The following is a 20,177-nucleotide window of genomic DNA, read 5'->3' as shown; positions in this document are numbered from 1 at the left end:
TTTAGATCTAGCTCTGTAATACAATGGCCAAACTAGAGACAGAATACCTAAGAGGAGAATAATTTCATATTCTCAGTTTTGGAAATCAGTCTTGGTTCCTGTTAAGTAAAAAGTGTAGAGCTTTCTGGAAACTGTACTGAACTTGCTTTTATTGGAACATCCAATAAATAATTTACAGGTAATGCTGGCCTCTGACAACATCAGTGCAATTGTTGCTCTTCCTTAAGTTGCCTTCCTGACAAGAGTGGCTGATAATATTCTTCACCCCTTTCAGCCACCTCGCTGTCAATTTATCCCTCTTCATCTATGAAAGCTGGTGCTTTGTTTATATACTATGTGTTTGGATTCATTTCTCCTCTTGCAAATTGCAGTAAATCTGTGTCACACTCTCCCCATATCATCTGTGGCAATCAGCATTATGTACTTTGAGGAACTGGGAGGTAAATGTAAGAAACGCTGTTCCAGATGTATTTTTCCCCAACAGATTTTTTTTTTTTTTAATTTATTTATTTTGGTTTGGTTTTTGCCTTCTGGCAGAGGAATATCATAGTGATTAATAAAAAATTGGGGTGCATGGTTCTGCTTCCACTCCTTTCTGTAAGAAGGCAAAAAAGAGATTCAGAATTATTTACTGGCAACCGTCTAAAACTTGAGCTCAAACATAACCTTCTGCTGACAGTTTTAGATTGAACACTGATTATTTCCAATTTACACGTGCTCTGGCATGGTGGAGTGATGTAGAGAACATGTATTTACCACAGTAACATAAAACATGACCTATTTCATTGAATGTCAGAAGTTATGGCTGGTCATTGTAGTCAGAGGACCCAGCTACTGATGAATTAGTAGAAAAGGAAAGCTGTAACTTAAGATATGGTTCTTACTAAATTTGCATTGGCTCTGTCCTGCTATAACTCCTACTATTTTAACAGGAAACTTACAGTTTCATGCTAGTGTATCTGAAGTCAATTACAGTGAGATTCCTGAACGATATAAGCACTTGTAATCCAAATTAATTTAACTAAATTGCACCAGGTCATACCAGCTGTTAACCACTAATCATGCTGAAATATTTTGGAAATATGTTCTTGTTTTTGACGTGGTTTGTTGTTGTTTTGTGGTTTGTTGTTGTCATTGTCTGTTTGGTTTCATTTTAATTGGAGTTAATGGAAAATATAGGTAGAACTTTTATGAATATGAAGGGCTATCTCCTTAGCTTAACAAAATTTTACTCTGAGTGGAAACTCTAATGTAAAATATTGCTTCTTTCTAAACTGCCAGCACTTCATCTACTGAGAGCAATTATCAATCTAATATTTAACTTCAGAGAGGAGTCACTTTAAAGCTACATAAGAATCTCCAGAACTTACTCTTTGTTGACACTTCAGTCTTCATTTGAATGCCTTTTAGTACTACAAATTCACCCTATATCTACACTGCTCAGTGTGTTCACAGGTGTGTTGGGATCATCTTTGTCTTGGTACTTGCACCAAGTTTCTCTACTGTACGTTGTATCTGAACCTGTATTGTGGCTCCTCCTATTTTCTCACATGTCCTGCGGCTTCTTGCCTGAGCTGATCCCTTTGCCAGCTTTAATATCTGACCCTTCTTTCATGCTGCCTTTCTGCCTACAAAAATTCTCCCTTCAATGTCCAATAGGCCATCTGCAGTTCCTCTTTTAAGATATTGCTTGAAAACTGTCCTCTTCAGAGTAATATTCCATCTTTACCCAAATACCACAATAATATAAAGGCATGCCTTCCATCTCCTTCCTGAGGCAATCTAGAAAAGCTCTTGTCTTTTCTTCATCCAGTTTTTGATTGAAATATGCTTCTTTGTCTGCAAATTCTACTCTGCACCTTAAAGAAGAGAGATGAAAGCAAACATTGGAAAGCCAGACAAAAAGCCCTCAAAGCATAAATGTGGAATAAGGAGAATGAGCCCTTGGTGTCTTTACTGGGATTCCTTTCTATCCGATGTATTCAAAATTGGTACTAGTGTAATTTTGCAACTGGCTCACTATGTGACCCTGAAAACATTGATTCATTTTGAATTTATTAGGCACTTTTCGTATGAAGATGGAGGTTTCTAAAATTCTATGAAAACTGAGGAAGAAGAGTCTCTGATTTCAGTTTCATTCATGTCTGCATTATCCTATTTATGACTGGTTTCCTTTGTGGAAGGGGCACAATCTTACTCTTCCTGAAGTTGTTGCCTTTCTGATTATTGTTGTGCTTGCTGCTTCCCCTCATTTCTTTGGTGGAGTGAATGTATTGTGTTATGACATTTTAACATGTTGTATTTTGAGTCAAACTAATATTGCAAAGTCACAATGTTGTACTGGCCTAGAAAAGTATGTCAGGATGTTCCAGTGCCCTTCCAGCCTAGTTTGCTGTCAGAAACACCCACCCAACTGAGGACCCCTGTGGGGAGAATTTTCCTTTTAGTCTTCAGAGAATGCAGGTGTTAGGTACTCTCTGAAAGGAGCTGATTTCACCTGCTGATTAAAATATAAACTGGGTTGCTTTGGTCAGAACAATGTTGTTTTCCTCCTTGATGCTGCTAGAAATTTTGAATCTTGAGGAATAAAAGAAGCTTGATATAATCAGTTGAAAAGGTGGAGGTTAGAAACATTCCTTCCAGCACCTCCTTGCCTTGTTTATGTTAAACACCGTCAATCCAGGCCATAATCTGTAGCGAGAAATCTGATCAATTTGGAATTGTAGCAGAAGAGCAAATTAAAAAAAAAAGGAACAAATTGAAATCCTGTATTCCCACTTGATCTTGATTTGTTTCTTCCCTTCAGGGCTCTTCCAAAGCCTTTTGAGGTTTGCCATAGATTGAATGAAACACTGCTGGATGTCAGTGATGAGGAATAATGGGATTAAGCAAAAAAATTTTGCTTTAATAGCAGGAAAAACCTTTATAACCAGAAGATCAATTGGGCCACAGAGCTGACTGCCAAGAGGTGTGGTGAAATCTTTTTCACAGGAAATGTTCAAGTGAAGACTTGAACCACAGCCATTCGCAAAGCGTTAGAGATACTGGAGTTTGACCACAGTGTGTGGGTGTATACTCTGATCTTTATGAATTGCATGAACTTATAATGTTTCCTTCTAGAGCTGAACAATCAAATGGAGATGTGCTGCTCTTTAGTTAGCGCAGTGCAGCCCAGAGTTTTTGTTTTTCTTGCCCTGATTTTGGCTTGGTGCCCACTGCATTCTGCTCCTAGTCCAGCCCTCTGAAATGAGGGATAGAAAACTGTTGCTAACACCCTTCAACCTGTCTGGATGCTGTATTGGATATGTTGTTGCATAGAGTCTAGCATGTCCTTAAACTCTATGAGGATATATAGTAGGAATGAGGTCTCTGAAGAAAACCAGCAAAACCATCCTTGGCTTTGATGCTTCTGTAGTAATGGCTACTTAAATTATTCCAAGAAGACAAATAAGCTTTGGATTTCCATGTCTAATCTGACAGTAACAGAACTAAATTCTCTCATTTCACTTCTGTTTTTTTGTTAAGTTGAAGAGCTGGGTTTGTTGGTGAATTTAAAGACCTTTTAAATAGCCTTCTATTATCATTGTCAAAGAAAGCATGCTAGACTGGACTGACCATCAGTCTGACTCAGTAGGGCATTTCATACATTTTTATATGAGTCATTTCCATTTCTAAAAAAAATGAGATAGGGTTGATATTTGATCATAATATAGCTACCAGGAAATCACAGATGTGGTGGAAGTTCAAATGCCAGGAGTAGGGACGTTTGCAAGTGCCAGATGGGCTATTTAGGAGATGCAAGAAAAAGGAGTTTATGAAATCAAGCTTGCTTGATAGTGAACATCCTATGCTCAGATATAAGAACTCCTGACAGTAGCAGTATGTGTGAAATCAGAAGATTTTTACACAAAAATAAACCCAGGCTTTGAAAGAAGTTAGGAGGGTATTTTTTTTCCCCTGGGGAATGCATAGGAGGATATTCCCCCTGCTTCTCAAGTCATATTTCTGGGGTAATGTCTGTTTTCTACAGGAAACAAGATAGACCTGTGAAACTGATGACTCACACAGGAAAGATTTTGCTATGAATGAACACTTTCAGTAGCCAGGGACAGAAGACTGACTAAAGGAAAATGAACTTCCCTACTCAGCATTGCAGCTTCAAAATATTTAGATGGATCTGCTGAGCTAAACACTAAAAAGTTGTTTTTGTCTTCATTCTCCCTTTATGGCCAAAACATCTTGAGAACAGTGAAAAGGATTTTGTCTTTTCTAGTGCATCAGCAAAGCAAATGTATGAGTGTGGAGCGTTTATTATTGATGCTGGAGTGAGATACCTAGAGTCGAACTAGCGGATCTCAACTGGAATTTGTTAGCCTTCCGATAAGGAAAATCATCCTTGGAATTATGGATTGATCAAAGAAGATCCTTAAGAGAAGTTTCATGGTCATCAGCATAAAAGCTAAAAATAGAGTTGCTTTCATGGCTAATCAGTTTCTACATGTAACTTCATTGGTAAATATTCAAGTTGAATTAATCCCAAATAGACTTGAACATAAGGGACTTGAACACGAGACCTATGGGGAGAGGCTGAGGGAGCTGGGGTTGTTTAGTCTAGAGAAGAGGAGGCTTAGAGGTGACCTAATCACTCTCTATAACTACCTGAAGGGAAGTTATAGCCAGGTGGGGATTGGTCTCTTCTCCCAGGCAGTTAGCAATAGGACAAGGGGGCATGGGCTTAAACTCTGCCAGGGGAAATTTAGGCTGGATATTAGAAAGAAATTCTTTACAGAGAGAGTGGTCAGGCATTGGAATGGCCTGCCCAGGGAGGTGGTGGACTCGCCGTCCCTGGAGGTTTTTAAACTCAGATTGGACATGGCACTTAGTGCCATGATCTAATAAACGGACTAGAGTTGGACCAAGGGTTGGACTCGATGATCTCTGAGGTCTTTTCCAACCCCGTCGATTCTGTGATTCTGTGATTCTGTGACCTTATAAGACACAGGCTACCAACATTATTCATCTAGTCTTTTTTCTTCTTTGTTTCCTGACATTCACAAGATTATGGTGACATATCTATATGTATGTAGAGATTAGAACAAAAGTATTTCTGTGCTAAATACTCTCAAGTGGTAAATATCCCTGCTATTTGGTTAACAGGGAGACATATGGTCCCTTGGGGAAACCTTAGAGCAGCCGTTCAATATATAAAGGGAGCTTATAAGATGAAGAAAGACTTTTTACCAGGGTCTGTACTGACAGAACAAGGGGTAATGGTTTTAAATCTAAACAGGGTAGATTTTTCAGATGGGATACAATGAAGATTATTCATTCATTCATTCATTCATTCATTCATTCATTTATTTATTTATTTTACTATGGAGATCTTGAGACACTGGAAGTGTAAAGGCCAGGCTGGATGGGGCTTTGAGCAACCTGATCTAGATGAAAGATGCTCCTGCCCATTGCAGAGGGGATGGACTATGTGGTCTTTAAAGGTCACTTCCAACCTAAACCAGTCTATGATTCTGTCACAAGGAACTGTGTAATTCAACTTTGAGCTCTGCAGCTGTATGCACAGGGGATATTCCTGTTACATGCAAATCCCTAAAAGGAGCTTAGCAAGAGATAGGTAATTATCTGCATCATGTGAAATGGTTGTAAGTGAAGGAAGTGTAAGGAAGGAATAATATAAGGTTTAATTCCTCAAAAGACAGCTTCTCTTCAGAATTCTCTCCCCTGTATACATAAGTGCAATCTTTCCTGATGAGATACAAAACAATGGAAGTTACTTGAGTGATGTGAGTAGAAGGGATGATGAAGCTGATATTATTTTTCTGCGTGTGTAAACTCCCTGTCATATTCCTACCACTGTTCTTCATTTGTTTATTGTGGCATGCCCAAAATCACTGACAACCTTGTCTGAAAAAAAAATATTTCTTTAAGCAAATATATGGCAAATCAAAATAAGACTGTGTGCACATCCCATGAACAGTATTAAAAATGTTGCAAGAATTAGTTTATATTTTCTAATCCATCCTGCTTTTCTGCTTCAGACATTGTTGAACGAGCTAGACCGAAGCATGGGGCGATACCGAGATGAAGTAAATCTCAAAACAGCCATCATGTCCTTTATTAACGCTGTTCTGAATGCGGGCGCTGGTGAGGTGAGTCACTGCCCTGGAAATTTCTTCTAAAACGTTGTGCTTGAATTAATTTACCTTGGAAATGGCTGGTAGATTAAGTCACAGATCTCATATAATTGAGTGGATATAGGTTGTGGAAAATAGTGCTTGTTAGTATCAGTCTTACAATGCCTTCTGTACTATTTCATTCCCAGCCTCTTCTAATATAGCACAGACTACTTGCACTGGAGTGACTGCTTTGAGGTTTGGGGTTTTTTTGATTGGTGGTGTGTGGTTTTGTTTGTTTGTTTGTTTGTTTTAAATAACTGCAAAGCATTTACCTCTTGATTTCAGCCTTTTAAAAACGTTTTGGTTTACCTTCAGAAATGTTTGACTCAAAGCCAAACTCAAAACGTTTTAATTTCAAAATGTCGAAGGGAAGCATTTCAGAAAAGACAGTTTTTTGTTTTTATTTCATTAACAGATTAACAGGACTTTCTTTTGAGTCTGGAGGATACTTTAAACTGCTTTTGTTTCATGAAAAGTGTTACTTTTGTTACTTCGGCTTTTTTTTTTTTTTTTTTTTTTTTTTTTTTTTTTTTTTTTTTGGTTAAACCACAACAGACAACAAGCTTCTAAGAGCTTTGCCTGGCAATGTATTTGTCTCTATCTGTGGCACTCTTGTAACATCCCACTGAAGAGGTGTCAAGTTTGCCAGAGTATATGGTGATTTTATGATAAATAAACATAAAAAACTGTGAGAAAGACTGCAGTACTGTTCATCTGTAAGCAGGAGGTGCACCTCTAATGGGACAAACACTAATAACTTGTTCTTTATGGAACAACATGGAGTGCACTGTCTTTCTTACTGGGCATGCAGAACACACTGTAGGCAAATGAGGACTGTATTTTTAATTGAAACAGAGGTGAAGACATTAATTTTATTTTTTTTTCATTTTTTTACTTTACTGGAGTTAATCATCTTGTGAATTTGGTGTCAGGATATATTATATTAAAAGGGAAGAAGAGGTTTTAACGGGTCAGGGGTAATTTTAAGTAATTTTTAAATGTGATTAAAAACTTTTGGACCCTAGTAACTTAGTTTCCCCCCACTTTTTAAGGACAATTTGGAGTTCCGATTACACCTACGATATGAGTTTCTAATGCTGGGAATTCAACCTGTCATTGACAAGCTAAGAGAACATGAGAATGCCACACTGGACAGGTAAGACATGTTTTCTGAGAACAGTTATTGATCAACATAAAGTGTTCTTAGAAGCTCTTCTCCTTTTTTGCTTCAGATTTAAGCACTAAGCTGTCTCTGTGTCTTCCTAAAACTGACTCTGTTTAAAGACAAAAAGGAGATTTATCCTTAAAATTAAAATCAGTGTATTACATAGGAATCATACATACTAAATTGGCAGTGCCTGTGGCAAGGAGTTCCTGACTTGCTTTTCTTCTAAGCTGGGGATGGCAGTCAAAATGAAGAAAAGGAAAAAGAAAAAAGAAAAAAAAAGTGTTCTAATCTAATTCTTCTCTATTGTTGCAAAGCTGGAACAAAAGGCTGTCCTGGTGGAAGGGAGGGAGGGAAGCCAATAGTTCATTGACTTCACTGAGACTGAGTATGTGTGGTCAAACATCAAAGGTTTCGAGTTTCCAAGGTTTTTCTTTAAGGTCAGTCTTTTTTTGTGATCTAGCTTGTACTACACCCTCCCAAACACTGGCTGTGACACAACTATGAGAGAAGAGGCACCTGTGGTGGGCAAAGGGGTAGAGATGCCAAAGGGGCAAGAGACAAGAATGAGAGGCATCTTCAGACGGCCCTGTTACTGCACAAAATGTAACACTGAGTGGCACCTTCAAATTACTGTGTTAAAAGTTATATGGATAATAAATACGTTCTCCTCCAGTAATTCCATGTTTTTCCACAGTAATTGAAGCAGCTAATGACCTTAAATTAAACCCTCCACAAAGCCACATGCTGAAATAAACTTGGAGTAAATAATCTGAACAATTTGACTAAGACTTCACAAACCTAAAAGACTGATGAACCAATGAGGAGCCCAGTAAAATCCATTTGCTTAAGAAAATTAAACATTTTAAATTGTAAGAGCAGCAGCTGTGGGAGTCTACCTTCTCCTGTGACCACATTAAGATTTGTGGAGAGGCATCGACCTGCTGATGTGCTGCTATCCCTTATTGTCTGCCACTCCAAGCCCCTTCTATGTAGGTATACGCCATCTGGGATTTCCTACATAGAAGTGCCAAATTTACCAAAGCACATGGTGAAAAATCTATGGATCAAGCCTATGCCTGCAGCTGTCAAGGTACTGTTTTCTCAAACATTCACTATCAGCAGCTACTGTAGGGCAACAGAGCTGTCTCTGGGGGGAAATATAATGTGCCTGAGATTCTGCATAAGCACCAGGTTAGCACCAGCTACCTGTTGTAAAGAGTGGCTTCACATCTTCAAGCAGGTGGAGGTGTACACCTACATATTAATGTCACAGGGAAAGATTGCGTCTAGCTGTATGTGTCTACAGTTTGCTGCAGAGCTGGAACCGGTAATGTTCCTTTTGATCTAGAACATTATAACCAAGAAGAGAATCTGTCCTGTAGGCAATCCCCATTCCTTTGGTCAGTAACTAGTAGTTTAGGAGGGGCTTAGGGGCGCCTTTGTATCTTACAAGTTACATTTATGAGACTGATAAGAGAAGTTTGAGAGATTCCTGGATGCCCAGATTACGCAGACTACGTGCCAGGTCTATACAAGGGGATGTGCCACAGCCTTTTTCCGCATCATCTGCTGTGCTCTCATCTCCGTGTGAGGGGAGTCCAGATGCCATGGTCAAATGTGCCTTTCACCAGGTCCTCCAGAGCCTCACAGAGACATGCACTGTGCTCATCGATAGGCAAATGTAAAGACAGCTGTGAGCTCTGCTGTGTACCTAATCCACCAAATGCATGCCTGTTCTGCTATGTAAAAGAAACAACTTGTTAATGGTCCAATATCTAGTTAGCAAGTATGGCATGGACTTTTAGAAATCTATTATCACTGCAGGTATTTTATTCACTACAAGTGGAATATTCCTTTCCTATTTTATATTTATTTTTAGCAGCCTTACCTCAACACAGTGACAAGGATTAAATATCATGCATACCTCAGCCAGACATTCCTTTTGACCTGTCACTGACTCACATGAGTTGCCTTCCATACCTGTCCCAGCACTTCATATAAAAAAAGCTTGCCAGTTTCCCAGTTCTAGCTGGAAACAAGGTGTTGCTGCTTCTATAGTGACACTCATCATAAGAAGGACATTGAAATACTAGCGAGAGTGAAGAGGAAGGAGACAAAGCTGGTGAGGAGCCTGGAGCACAAGTCTGATGAGGAGCAGTTGAGGGAACTGGGGCTGTTTAGCCTGGAGAAAAGGAGGCTGAGAGAAGACCTTATCGCTGTCTACAACTGCCTGAGAGGAGGTTGTAGCATGGATGGTGTTGGTCTCTTCTTCCAAGTAGCAAGTGATACAACAAGAGGAAATGGCCACAGGTTGCACCAGGGGAGGTTTAGATTGGCTATTAGGAAACAATTCTTCACAGAAGGGGTTGTCAGGCATTGGAACAGGCTGCCCAGGGACTCCTCCCTGGAGGTATTAAAAGGTGTTTAGGTAAGGTTCTTAGGGACATGGTTTAGCGCTAGAGTTATATTAGGTTATGGTTGGACTTGATGATCCTGAGGGTCTCTTCCAACCAAAATGATTCTATGATTCTATGACACATTTAGTTTAAATCTGAATTATGCCATGAACATGGGCAGGTTTTGTTTGCTTTGTTTTTCTGTTTTCTCTTAGGCACTTAGATTTCTTTGAGATGGTCAGAAATGAAGATGACCTGGAACTTGCCAAGAGGTTTGACCTGGTAAGTTTGTCTCTGGGGTACCTGAACTTGCCAAAGCTGAACATCCACTTTGGATGCTAGTGCAACTTGCCTCTGTGTTCCCTGAAAACAGTGGTTGACTTTGGTGCTGAGAGTAGCAGATGCTCTTGTTTTCACTGTCTCTCATTTAACATCTAGGGTGTTTGCGATTGTGAACAGTGGAAAAAATTATCACAGACAAGGCTTTTGCCAAGTATCTTTGATAAATACTTCTTTCTTTTGTTTGGCTGAAGGTTCAGGAGTAGAGGAGGTTATCAACTTTGCTCTCATGTTCTCAGTCCTGACGATCCAGATGCATTCTAGTTTCAGACATCCTTTTTACAGGACTGTGGGTGATGCTTGGGCTCTTCTCTGATACCTTTACCTAGAGTACAGGAAACTGTCCTGAAGACTGTCACCTCAGAGCCTGTGGAGAGAATCAGTATTTTGGTTTGTGTGGATTTTAAAGATAAGCATGAAACCAGGACAGCAACAGTAACAGGCTGGAGGATCCAGAATAGTTATAGTTTCCCCTTTCTTCATGACCAGCTCTTGCCCCGCCCCAATATAGAACAACTAGCCCTTTCCTCCTTAGCCGCAATTTCTTTTTTCCCTTGTGCTGTGACTTTCTAGGACCCAAATGTTTGGGTTGCTCCAAAGCAGCTCTTGATGGCTTTGCATGCCTTCCCCCTTTCTAGCCCTTTACTTTGGGGATCTTTTCCATACTGGATTGGCAATAAAGACCCATGTGCCTGCTCCTCACTGGAACTTGCAACTGGACATTAAAGGAGACTCTGCAGAGGACCAGATGCTGGAAATTTGCCTGTCTCTGCATTGATGAGATCTTTCACAGTTAGTCAGGCTTTCACTGTGCATGTTTTTTCTCTTACTTGTTCTTTCCCTTCCTTTTCTCACTTCAGATCCACATTGATACAAAAAGTGCCTCTCAGATGTTTGAGTTGATCAAGAAGAGACTGAAGCACACAGATGCCTATCCCTATTTGTTATCCATCCTCCAGCACTGCTTGCAGATGCCATGTGAGTACACCCCAGTTTTCTAGAGCAAAGGGTATTGAAGAACTGGGTGAAGGCTTGGTGTAGGTACAGGGTCACAGATACCAGGACACACACTCTGCATTTGTCTTCCATTCAGAACTTGGTAGTGGCTAAGGGACTTGGTATCTTACACTGACTCCATCCAGCAGATTTTTGTTGCAATACTTATAGTTGCAGCTTGACCTCTTTGCTCTTCCAAATAAAATTAAGTAGCTGAGGCATTCCAGTTAGTCACTGGCAGAGATTTTAATGATTTTAAATTAGAAGTTTTAAAAAAGAAAGAGCCGTTGTGCTCTAGATTAGGGAATTCCCAGAAATAGATACCATTTTGAATAGTAACAAAATGCACTGAGGAATTTTTCGGGTGAAACAATACAGTACTGAAAGCTGTTCTGTCACTGGGAAATTCCACAGTAAGTCTTCAAGCTGCGATCTCATGGCAGTGCATCAGTGGAGAGCTCCTGAGCTCAAAATGAAAAATAACATTGGCATTTGTTTTCAAGAGAAGTGACTGTAGCAAAATGATTCAGTTACACTTCCAGGGTGTAGCAGCTGAGCAAAGGCATAGCAAGATCGCTAAAGAACTGTGTGCCTTGATCCTGTTAGGTATCAGGTGCTGGTCTTCACTACTTTCAACCATACTTGAGCAGTCAAACCAAGAAGGGAACATGAGGGAGATGTTCTGTATTGTGCTTTTTCAGAAAGTAGTGTGGTGTGATTTCAGGCACTCCTTTAATTCAAGCAGTGCCATGCACAAATTCAAGTGGTTGTTTGTCCCAGTCGTCTCCTTGATATTGCTCTTTAAGACAGTACCTGAGCTTTAGGTATTGACCTGGATTTTTGGTGGCAGATCAGCTAAATCCTGCTAGGCCAGGACAGGATTTTACCAGGTCTAGCTTATGTAACTCAGGGAGTGAGATGAACTTTATGTTGCTCTGTCTCTTCTGTTTGATATCCATGGGATCAGTTCCTTTGGTTCAATTTCTTTTCTTTCTCTCCACACTTTTTGGTCATGTTTGTATGACTTTTTCAAACCAGCTGAGTTTCACTGACCTGCAGTTAGCTGAACATGGAGATAGAACATTTGACTTTTTTTACAATGCCTGGTCATGATGTTACCTAGATACCAAAAAAAATCACTTCCATAGGCATTTGAAGTGCAAGTTAGAGCTAATCTGCCAAAAAGTTTGCACAGCCTGAATGTGCATATCAGAAGCAGAGTTGTCTGTGCCTGTTAAATGCTGTTCCAATATGCCAGATGTTTGTAAAAAATCTGCTAGCAACACTTCAGGGTTAAGCTTTGTGTTCTATAATGTACTATATACAGGATTGAGGGGTGGAAAGGAGGGAATGCCAGTCTGTTGGCAAGTCTGTGCACTTTGGCATGGAAATGGAAGTTCTTATAGGTTGGTCTCTTTCCACACAGATAAGAGGAATGGAGGAAACTTCCAGCAGTGGCAGCTGTTGGACAGAATACTCCAACAAATAGTTCTTCAGGATGAACGAGGAGATGATCCGGATGTAGCTCCATTGGAAAATTTCAATGTCAAAAATATCATTAAAATGTAAGCAGCATTTTTATTGTTTATTTCTATATGCAGCTGTATAAGTATGCAGGTGCTTAGAAAATAAAATATATCTGAGAACTTTCTTATTTTAACTCACATCTTCTCCTTGTCTTGTTAGTCTTCTAAACAGATTTCTTCTAATGACATCTTAACCAGACAGTATTTTCTACCAAAGTGCTTGCCTTTGGCTAGAAGAGTATAAAAAATGCCCATGATATTACAACTAGGCTTCCTCATGTGCATTTTTTCGTTTAGAATGTTGATGAAAGCTTTCATTAATATTCCAAAAAAATTGGTCATCTCTACTTAGATCTCATTCCTCACTAATGAGCACATAGTTTAGAAAGGTTTCAAATAGTGGAAAGCAGCCCCCACCTAGCACACAAAACCTTTTACCTCTTCATAAAATGTCGCATGCTTTCACTCACAGACTTGGCTGAGGGCACTACCATTATTTTTTCCCTTAGGATGCATCATTTGAGAAGTCTAGCTACATGAGCTGGCTCTTATCTCAGCTTCCCTGTTCTCAGTCCTTTTTTAGCCAAACTTTTGGACTCTTCATTCCATCCATCTGCCTCTGCAGGTAATTCATGGCCCATTACCCTTCTGAATTATCCACTGAAAAGAGCATTTTATAGAACATAAGCCTCATATGAAACCAAATTCTCCTGTACTAAAAATCTTACAACCCCTCCTGTTACAGACACAAGCCAAAAATCAAAACTGATTTCTCATCATGGAAAAATACATTGCTGATGTTCTCTTTCTGTCTGTTTGGATATCAGACTTCATTTTAGACCTTGTGCCTGGTCTTCCCATTCTACTTTCACAGCTACTCCACATTCTGTATATCTAATCAATCCCCAGCATGCCCTGCATATTTTCTGTCAGTAATAGGAAATAGCTGTGCCAGTATGAGATATGAGCATTGCCTTATTACTGATATATTACCCAACAGAAAAGTATCCTCCTTCTTTGTAAGAAATAAAAAACAAAACCACAGAAAGTAGAAAAAAAAGATGGCTGTTTGGTCTCTTATTAAGGATGGGGTAGTTTGTAACCCACAGCAGATATTATTATTTTAGTGATGACTTCTCTTTCAAAATAAGTAGACTTGGCACTTTGAGAGAATTACCTGAAGACAGGAACATACCAGGATTTTTAGCTGAAACATTCCTTTATCCCCTTTCAGGACTTTGAGCAACAAGGCAACGCATTTAAATTAGCTTTTGGCTACAGTAAGGATCAGGATCTGGAACCAGACTGACCCCTGATATGATCCTGTATAAATACATAAATTCACCAGGTTGCCTTCTGCTCATCACTACATGTAATGGCCACTTGCATTTCAGCCTGGGTAGCTCAGAACAAGTTTTGAATAATTTAATTTCGTCTTTCAGGCTGGTGAATGAAAATGAAGTCAAGCAATGGAGGGACCAGGCAGAGAAGTTTCGGAAAGGTGAGTGGGAAAGAGGAAGCAAGACTGATCCTGATGCAGTCACAAAGCAGTGGGCAGCAGAGCTGGGCACAACTTTTACTTTCATGGATAAACCTTGCCTTGTTCCCTCCAGTACAGTTTCTCTCATGGTGATCTGTTTCTGTGTTTCATAAGATGGGGCTTCCTTCAGTCCTCACGTAAAGTGGTTTTACAGCCTAACTGAAACTTGAGAATTGCTGTCTTGATCACTGAAGATCACGGTCAAGACAGTCAGACTAGTGTTGTTTTTTTTTTCCCCCACTCTCATTATACATCCCAAATTGAGCTGACAGATTTGTCAGTTTTATTTCGGTGTAACCTGCATCTATCTGGTGTCTGTTCATGAGCTTTATTTCATCAGCCCCACTTACCTGTTCCCCCCAGATCATGCCGAGCTGATGAGCAGGCTAGAGAAGAAGGAGCGGGAATGTGAGACAAAGACCCAGGAGAAAGATGAAATGATGAAGACACTGAACAAAATGAAGGACAAGCTGCAGAAGGAATCCTTGGAGCTGCGCCAGACCCGAGACCAGATGAATGACCTGGTGGCTCAACTTAATGAGTTCTCGGTATGAGACTGGGACTCTTCCCATCTTTGTTTAAAGCCTGCTAACTAGTGAATGATGAACAAAAGCACATTATGAGTGAAAAACTTTTTGTGGTCAGTACAGAGAGGGCCTGTCTAGCCAGCTACAAAGATGAATACGTAGAAGCTGCTCTGCTTTTAGTTGAGACCAAAGCCCTTCAGCTGGTAGTATAGAATGGATAATACATGGACTGTTCCATTCGTTCTCCTCGGCCACTTTCCTGCAGGAGCTGCTGAGCCACACGTGTCCTTCTCTAACTGTAATTTTCACTGCTGAATAAGATGGCCCTCATTGCTATTTCAGTGGAATAGAGAGAAGTCTCCCAGATAGAAAAGTAGATTTAGTGAAGAAACAGGATTTCCTTTAAGAGCATCTGTACTACCTTGCAGCTCTGCAGAACTGACATTTGCTGCTGTTCCCTACTGCTTGGTGCTCCTTCTGTCCTGGCAGTGTGCCTAAGCCTCAACTCACCAGGACTTGGCCCTTAGAAGTTAGATGCTGCAGAAAACAGATTGATTCCCTCCTTCCCTCTTCCACTTTGCATTAGTGGGGCCTGATGACAGGTATTCAGTATTTCAAACCCAAAGGTTTAAAACCCAGGAGTTCAAAAGTTCATACGATTGAACTTTTCTCTTTTTTCGTACATAAGGAGAAAATAATACATTTTGGCTTCTTTTACTAGCTTTCTGTTTTTCTGAGCCATTTATGGTTCCTTTTTTTCAAGCTCTTCTCCACAGCTTCAAGGGCTTGAAACTTTCTCTTAAATGAAAGCTGAGATTCCTCCCTTTATTGCATGGCTTTGAGTGCAGGAGGATTTAAAGAAAACATCAAGTATTTTGAGACTCGTAATAAAATCACATCAGCTGGCAACATGGAGTTATTGCACCTTTTAAACTGTTTGCTTTCTTTTTCTGTGTGTTTTTTATTTTCCAGCAAGGGGGCAGCATTTCCTTCCCACCCCCACCTCCTCCCCCTCCAGGGGGCCCATTAGCTTTGTCCTCTTCTCACATGTCTGAGAGTTTGCCACCGCTGCCACCTCCTCTGCCTTTCTCCAGCTGTCCACCTCCTCCTGCTCCACCACCTCCTCCAGGAGGACCTCCTCCCCCACCAGGAGCACCACCTTTCTACAACATGGGGATGCCACCCCCTTCAACAACCACCTTCAGCAGCAGTGGTAGCAGCCTGAAGAAGAAATCTATCCCACAGCCTTCACACCCACTGAAATCCTTCAACTGGGCTAAGCTGAGTGAGGTAAGGAATTGCGGTACTCTCAGCAAGTAATTTACTTTCTAAGGTCAGTGTTGAATAATGCCATGAAGTGCAAGTTGACAGAAGCGAGTGATATTGTGGCCTCCCTTGGGCCGAGGTCAGTAGGAGTCAATAATTGTCTTAAGGGAACCTCCCCAGTTCTCCAGCAGTACAGCGTATCTCCTGTCATGACCAAGGTGCTAGTTAGATTGAGCTACAGTAGATCTAGGCATGCTATTGGATAGGCAAAGCTGTAATGGGAATGAAGAAGGAAGCCAGAGCTGGACATCTCCAGGACTGGTGTGTCAGAGCGGTCATTGTGTGTCATGGAAAAGGATGGCCAGAGCCAACGTGGACAAATCATGGTGAGAACCAGCTCCAGAACCAGCCTCCTCTACCCTGGTAGGAGCTGTCACCAAGGAGAGAAAGGTGGCCTGATTCCCCTCACCATTTGTTCATGGCCAGGAGGCAAGCTGTCCTTCGCCTTGCATGGTTACAACTCTATCTCTTGGCAATAAAACTCCAAATTGGCAATAAAAATGGAGGACTTGGATTCTTCCTGTTGCACTCAATTTCTGCTACCTTGGTTGCCTCTCCCTCTCCTCCACTGCTCTCTCTTCATTCTCTCCTTATTTTTTTCTTTACCTCCCCTTCTCTTTAGGTCTTAATTTTTTTTAACTGATTGAGAAAGAAAAAAAGTGTCTGTGTTGAGTTTGGATGGCTGCCTAGAAACCCAGGTTCTCCTTTAGACAGAAACTCACCCAGGGCCCAACTCTGGCATTTGGAATGAGTGTCCAGGGACCTCTGGAATGCCACAAGAATTCCCTTTCCCCCTCTCTCCTTTTCTTTAAAATACAGTGAAGAGAAATATTTGCTGCACTGTCTGTGCTTGTCTGTCAAGGCCACGTGGGGGGTGTGGGAAGAGAATGTAATGACAGGGATTTATTTTCCTTTGCAAAACATGGGACTTAGTCTTCTGAAGTAAAGAAATAATAACTAATATATGTATATATATGGATGTATATGAAAAAGAGAGAGTCACACGTGTTTCTGTTTAGTGTACAGTAACTGCAGGCTTATCCTGCCCTCTGGTTAGGAGTGAAGGCAGCTGTGCTAATAAAATTGAAGACTTGGGTGGTGAGGCAGGTAAAACATGCTATTTTGAGGAAGGCAGAATAGTTGGAAAAAGGGGCATAAGAGGGTGGGGGCTTCATTTTGTGGTGTTTGCCAGTGTTAGTGTTTTGACCTGGTAAGGTCTCTGCAAAACCGCAGAGTTATGCTGCAGACACAGGTAGGTTGCCTTGTTATTTGGTGTGCACTTTGTTATGGAATTATTTAATTCCACTGACTGCTGGAGGAGCTGATGTATTTTGGCCATCTTCATGAGTTATCCTAGATTCCCTGCTTCAGTACTGGGCACTTTCTCTCTGTTCTCATGGTTATGAAGCCTCTGAATACAAAGCTACAGGGAGGTCAGATGGCCTCATCTTGTGTTTTGTTACCATTTCAGCAATTCTGTGGTGTTCCCCTAAACTGTTCAAGTAGCCATACACAAATGAATGAAGACTCACAACATGTACGGTGGGTGGGAGCAGCGTATCTTGAGTCTTTGAGTATGGGAAACTGAGGTCTGGAAGTGTGCAGAGTATTATTGTGTTTTGTGGTAGTGTTTAACATCCAGTTCATGTGAGTACAAGTTTTCCTCACAAAAACATTTTGTGGAAAAATAAATTTGACACCATGTATATGTTTTTCTTTTTTAAAAGACCATTCTAGTTAGCAAATAGCACAGGCATGCTTGCACCGTGCAACACAGCAAGGTGCTGTAACACAGTGTTGAAAACAGAGCTGTACACAAACTTAGGGCTGCAGCCTGGTCAAAGATGTTATTCAGCTCTAAGGTATCTCTGCATAATCTTTAGACCATTCTTCTCAAAGCAGTTGGTGCAGAGTCCCTCTCCTAAGCTATACTAAGTGTGAAGATGATGCCAGGACTGAGACAGCCCACATGAGAGGGAACCCCTTTCTGTCCATGCAGCATGCCTCAGGGAGTGAGAGAAAGCCAACAGAGCCCAAGAGAAAAGTGGACAGGGCTGGCTGAGAGGGATTTCTTCATGATATACTTTCTCAGTAACAGAATCAAGGCTGTTCTCCAGGACAATTCATATGACACCTTTTTTCCCAGTCGTTGTCGTTTCCCCTGTTTCCCCTGTTGTCTTTGGGAGGAAAGGACTTACGTGTTGGATGTTGGAATATATTGAAACTCTTAGCAGTTGACAATTGGTTCCCACAGCCACCATGAAAAAAGGTTTGACTTGAAAGTATTCGTGCTTCTAACAAGGAAACTTCAACAACCCACTATAATTTCCTTTGAGAATTAAAGATTTTATTCTAGCTTTGATGTGAGCTGACAATCAGTGGCAAAGCCATTTAGATGCATGGATGGACTGAGTTCTGGTGCAACCGTCCATTCATGCAGCAGTGTAGCATAGTCTGTGAATTCCATTCATACAGCACTATAGTAGTGCTGGTGCCAAGGATCTCTGGTTTTTTAGAAAAAGATATTGCAATGTAACCACTGTAATGTCCTGGAAAGATTCCTTTCTTTGTTTCTGGACAGCAAGTGGAGTTTGCTCTCCCACTTTGAATTTTACACAACACCCAAGGTCAAACAGGGACCAGACATTTATGGTTAATCCCAACGATGGACTAGTTTCAAGCACACTGGAAGAATGCATTAATATAATTGCCTCTTTAATAAATATAACCATTTTTTTTTAAGTTATTAGAGTAAATCCAACCGTTCAGCTGCACTGCTTGTTATCTTATGGCTGGAGAAGAAGCTTTTCCCATTAAGAGTGAGGCTGGTAACAACTCTAGTCAATTATCTGAAAGGGGCTTTCTTTAGCCAGCCCTGAATAGACCTGGGTGAAATTGTCTCAGAAGAAAGGTATACCACACAGGATTTAAAAACAACAACAACAAAAACACACACGAACAACCTCCCTCAAAAAAAAATAAACAATCACATAAACAGAAAATATCCTTTCTGACACTGTTTTGTTTTGTTTTGTTTTGTTTTAAAGTCTCTGTAAAGTTATTGATGGTTCTGATTTCTGTAACTTTCTTCCTAAATGCAGCCTGAGGATCATGTCAAACAATGCCCCAGGACTGCTGCCAGAGATTCAAAATTGATGGAAAAATTTCTACAAAATCTCAGTGTGAAGACACTCATAATAGCCTTGGTGGTGCCTAGTGCTACAGTGAAGTAAAATAGCTGTCCGAGTTAACAAACATGCCAGAAATACAATTTGATCAAAGTGGATTTTTCTTACCCTGAGGAAATAATCTGACATCAAGAGAGAAATTTGAAAAATGCATTTTGTTCGTGTCCCTTATTCAGATTAATAATAGGATTATGAAGGAAAATTTTAAGTCGCTTCACTTTTCTGATGGTTAGTATTTTACAGGTATTAACCTACTAATAAGCAGGATTGCTTGCTGCGGTGTTTACAGGACACTCATAGTTGCTGTGGTTTCTCTGGGCATGCAGGACAAATGAAAAGGCTTTCCCAAAGTCCTGGAAGTTTTCACTGGTGCTGTCAGGTTGTCGAGGCATGATAGACATCGGTGGCTTGCAGAATATCACTCTTTGTCTTTCAGGGTAAATAAAATCATCTGTTAGATGTAGCAGAGAACAGCTTGATAGGATTTGTAGCTCGATGAAAGACTATCATTCTCTGATCTTGCTAAGTCTCTCAGCAAATTTGGCTTCATTGCAAAGATGGAGTGACATAACTGCAGCAGCCACAGTGAACGAATTGTGAAATGCAACATAACAAAGACTCAGCTTGATGGAGCAAATGCCTTGCCAATATTTGTTCTGGTAATCAGATGTTTCCTTATGCACTATGTGCTGCCATTTTGCCAGAGGCCTCTGGGAAATGTAGTTCATAGGATTTGCTTCTCCAAGGGGCCTAAGACTTTGCAAAGCAGAGGAACCACAGATCTTGAAAGACTTGCAGAATGAATAAATAAATAAAACCAAATATGGAAATATGGGAAGAAAAGCATGGTACAGATGAAGTGACTTTTTTTTTTTTTTTTTTTTTTTTGGTTAAGAGAGAGAAGAAGTAAAAAAGAAGTAAAGAAAAGAAGCAAAGAATTTACTTTATTTTTAAATTGCTATTTAGGGACCATAAATATT

At 40.4% G+C, this 20,177-nt stretch overlaps 2 protein-coding genes across 3 annotated transcripts in view; one reads left to right on the top strand and one right to left on the bottom strand.

Annotated features, from left to right (window-relative positions):
- The window catches only part of MOCS1 (molybdenum cofactor synthesis 1), a 140,966-nt gene that overhangs the window by 30,967 nt on the left and 89,822 nt on the right, over positions 1-20,177 (bottom strand). The gene's annotated exons all lie outside the window — the stretch shown is intronic.
- Positions 1-20,177, top strand: part of DAAM2 (dishevelled associated activator of morphogenesis 2) — a 202,508-nt gene that overhangs the window by 142,906 nt on the left and 39,425 nt on the right. For both annotated transcript variants that reach the window (XM_082047969.1, XM_082047970.1), the window contains 8 exons: positions 6,054-6,164; positions 7,244-7,347; positions 9,971-10,037; positions 10,955-11,072; positions 12,517-12,655; positions 14,059-14,117; positions 14,520-14,704; positions 15,656-15,973. In XM_082047969.1, the coding sequence (XP_081904095.1) occupies positions 6,054-6,164; positions 7,244-7,347; positions 9,971-10,037; positions 10,955-11,072; positions 12,517-12,655; positions 14,059-14,117; positions 14,520-14,704; positions 15,656-15,973 (1,101 nt within the window). The remainder of the gene's footprint in view (positions 1-6,053; positions 6,165-7,243; positions 7,348-9,970; positions 10,038-10,954; positions 11,073-12,516; positions 12,656-14,058; positions 14,118-14,519; positions 14,705-15,655; positions 15,974-20,177) is intronic.

Source organism: Streptopelia decaocto (genome assembly GCF_964273445.1).
Source record: "Streptopelia decaocto genome assembly, chromosome: 3".
In the NCBI taxonomy this organism is placed as follows: Eukaryota; Metazoa; Chordata; class Aves; order Columbiformes; family Columbidae; genus Streptopelia; species Streptopelia decaocto.
Note: the sequence above shows the minus strand (reverse complement) of the source record. Positions and strands in the feature narration are given on the sequence as shown.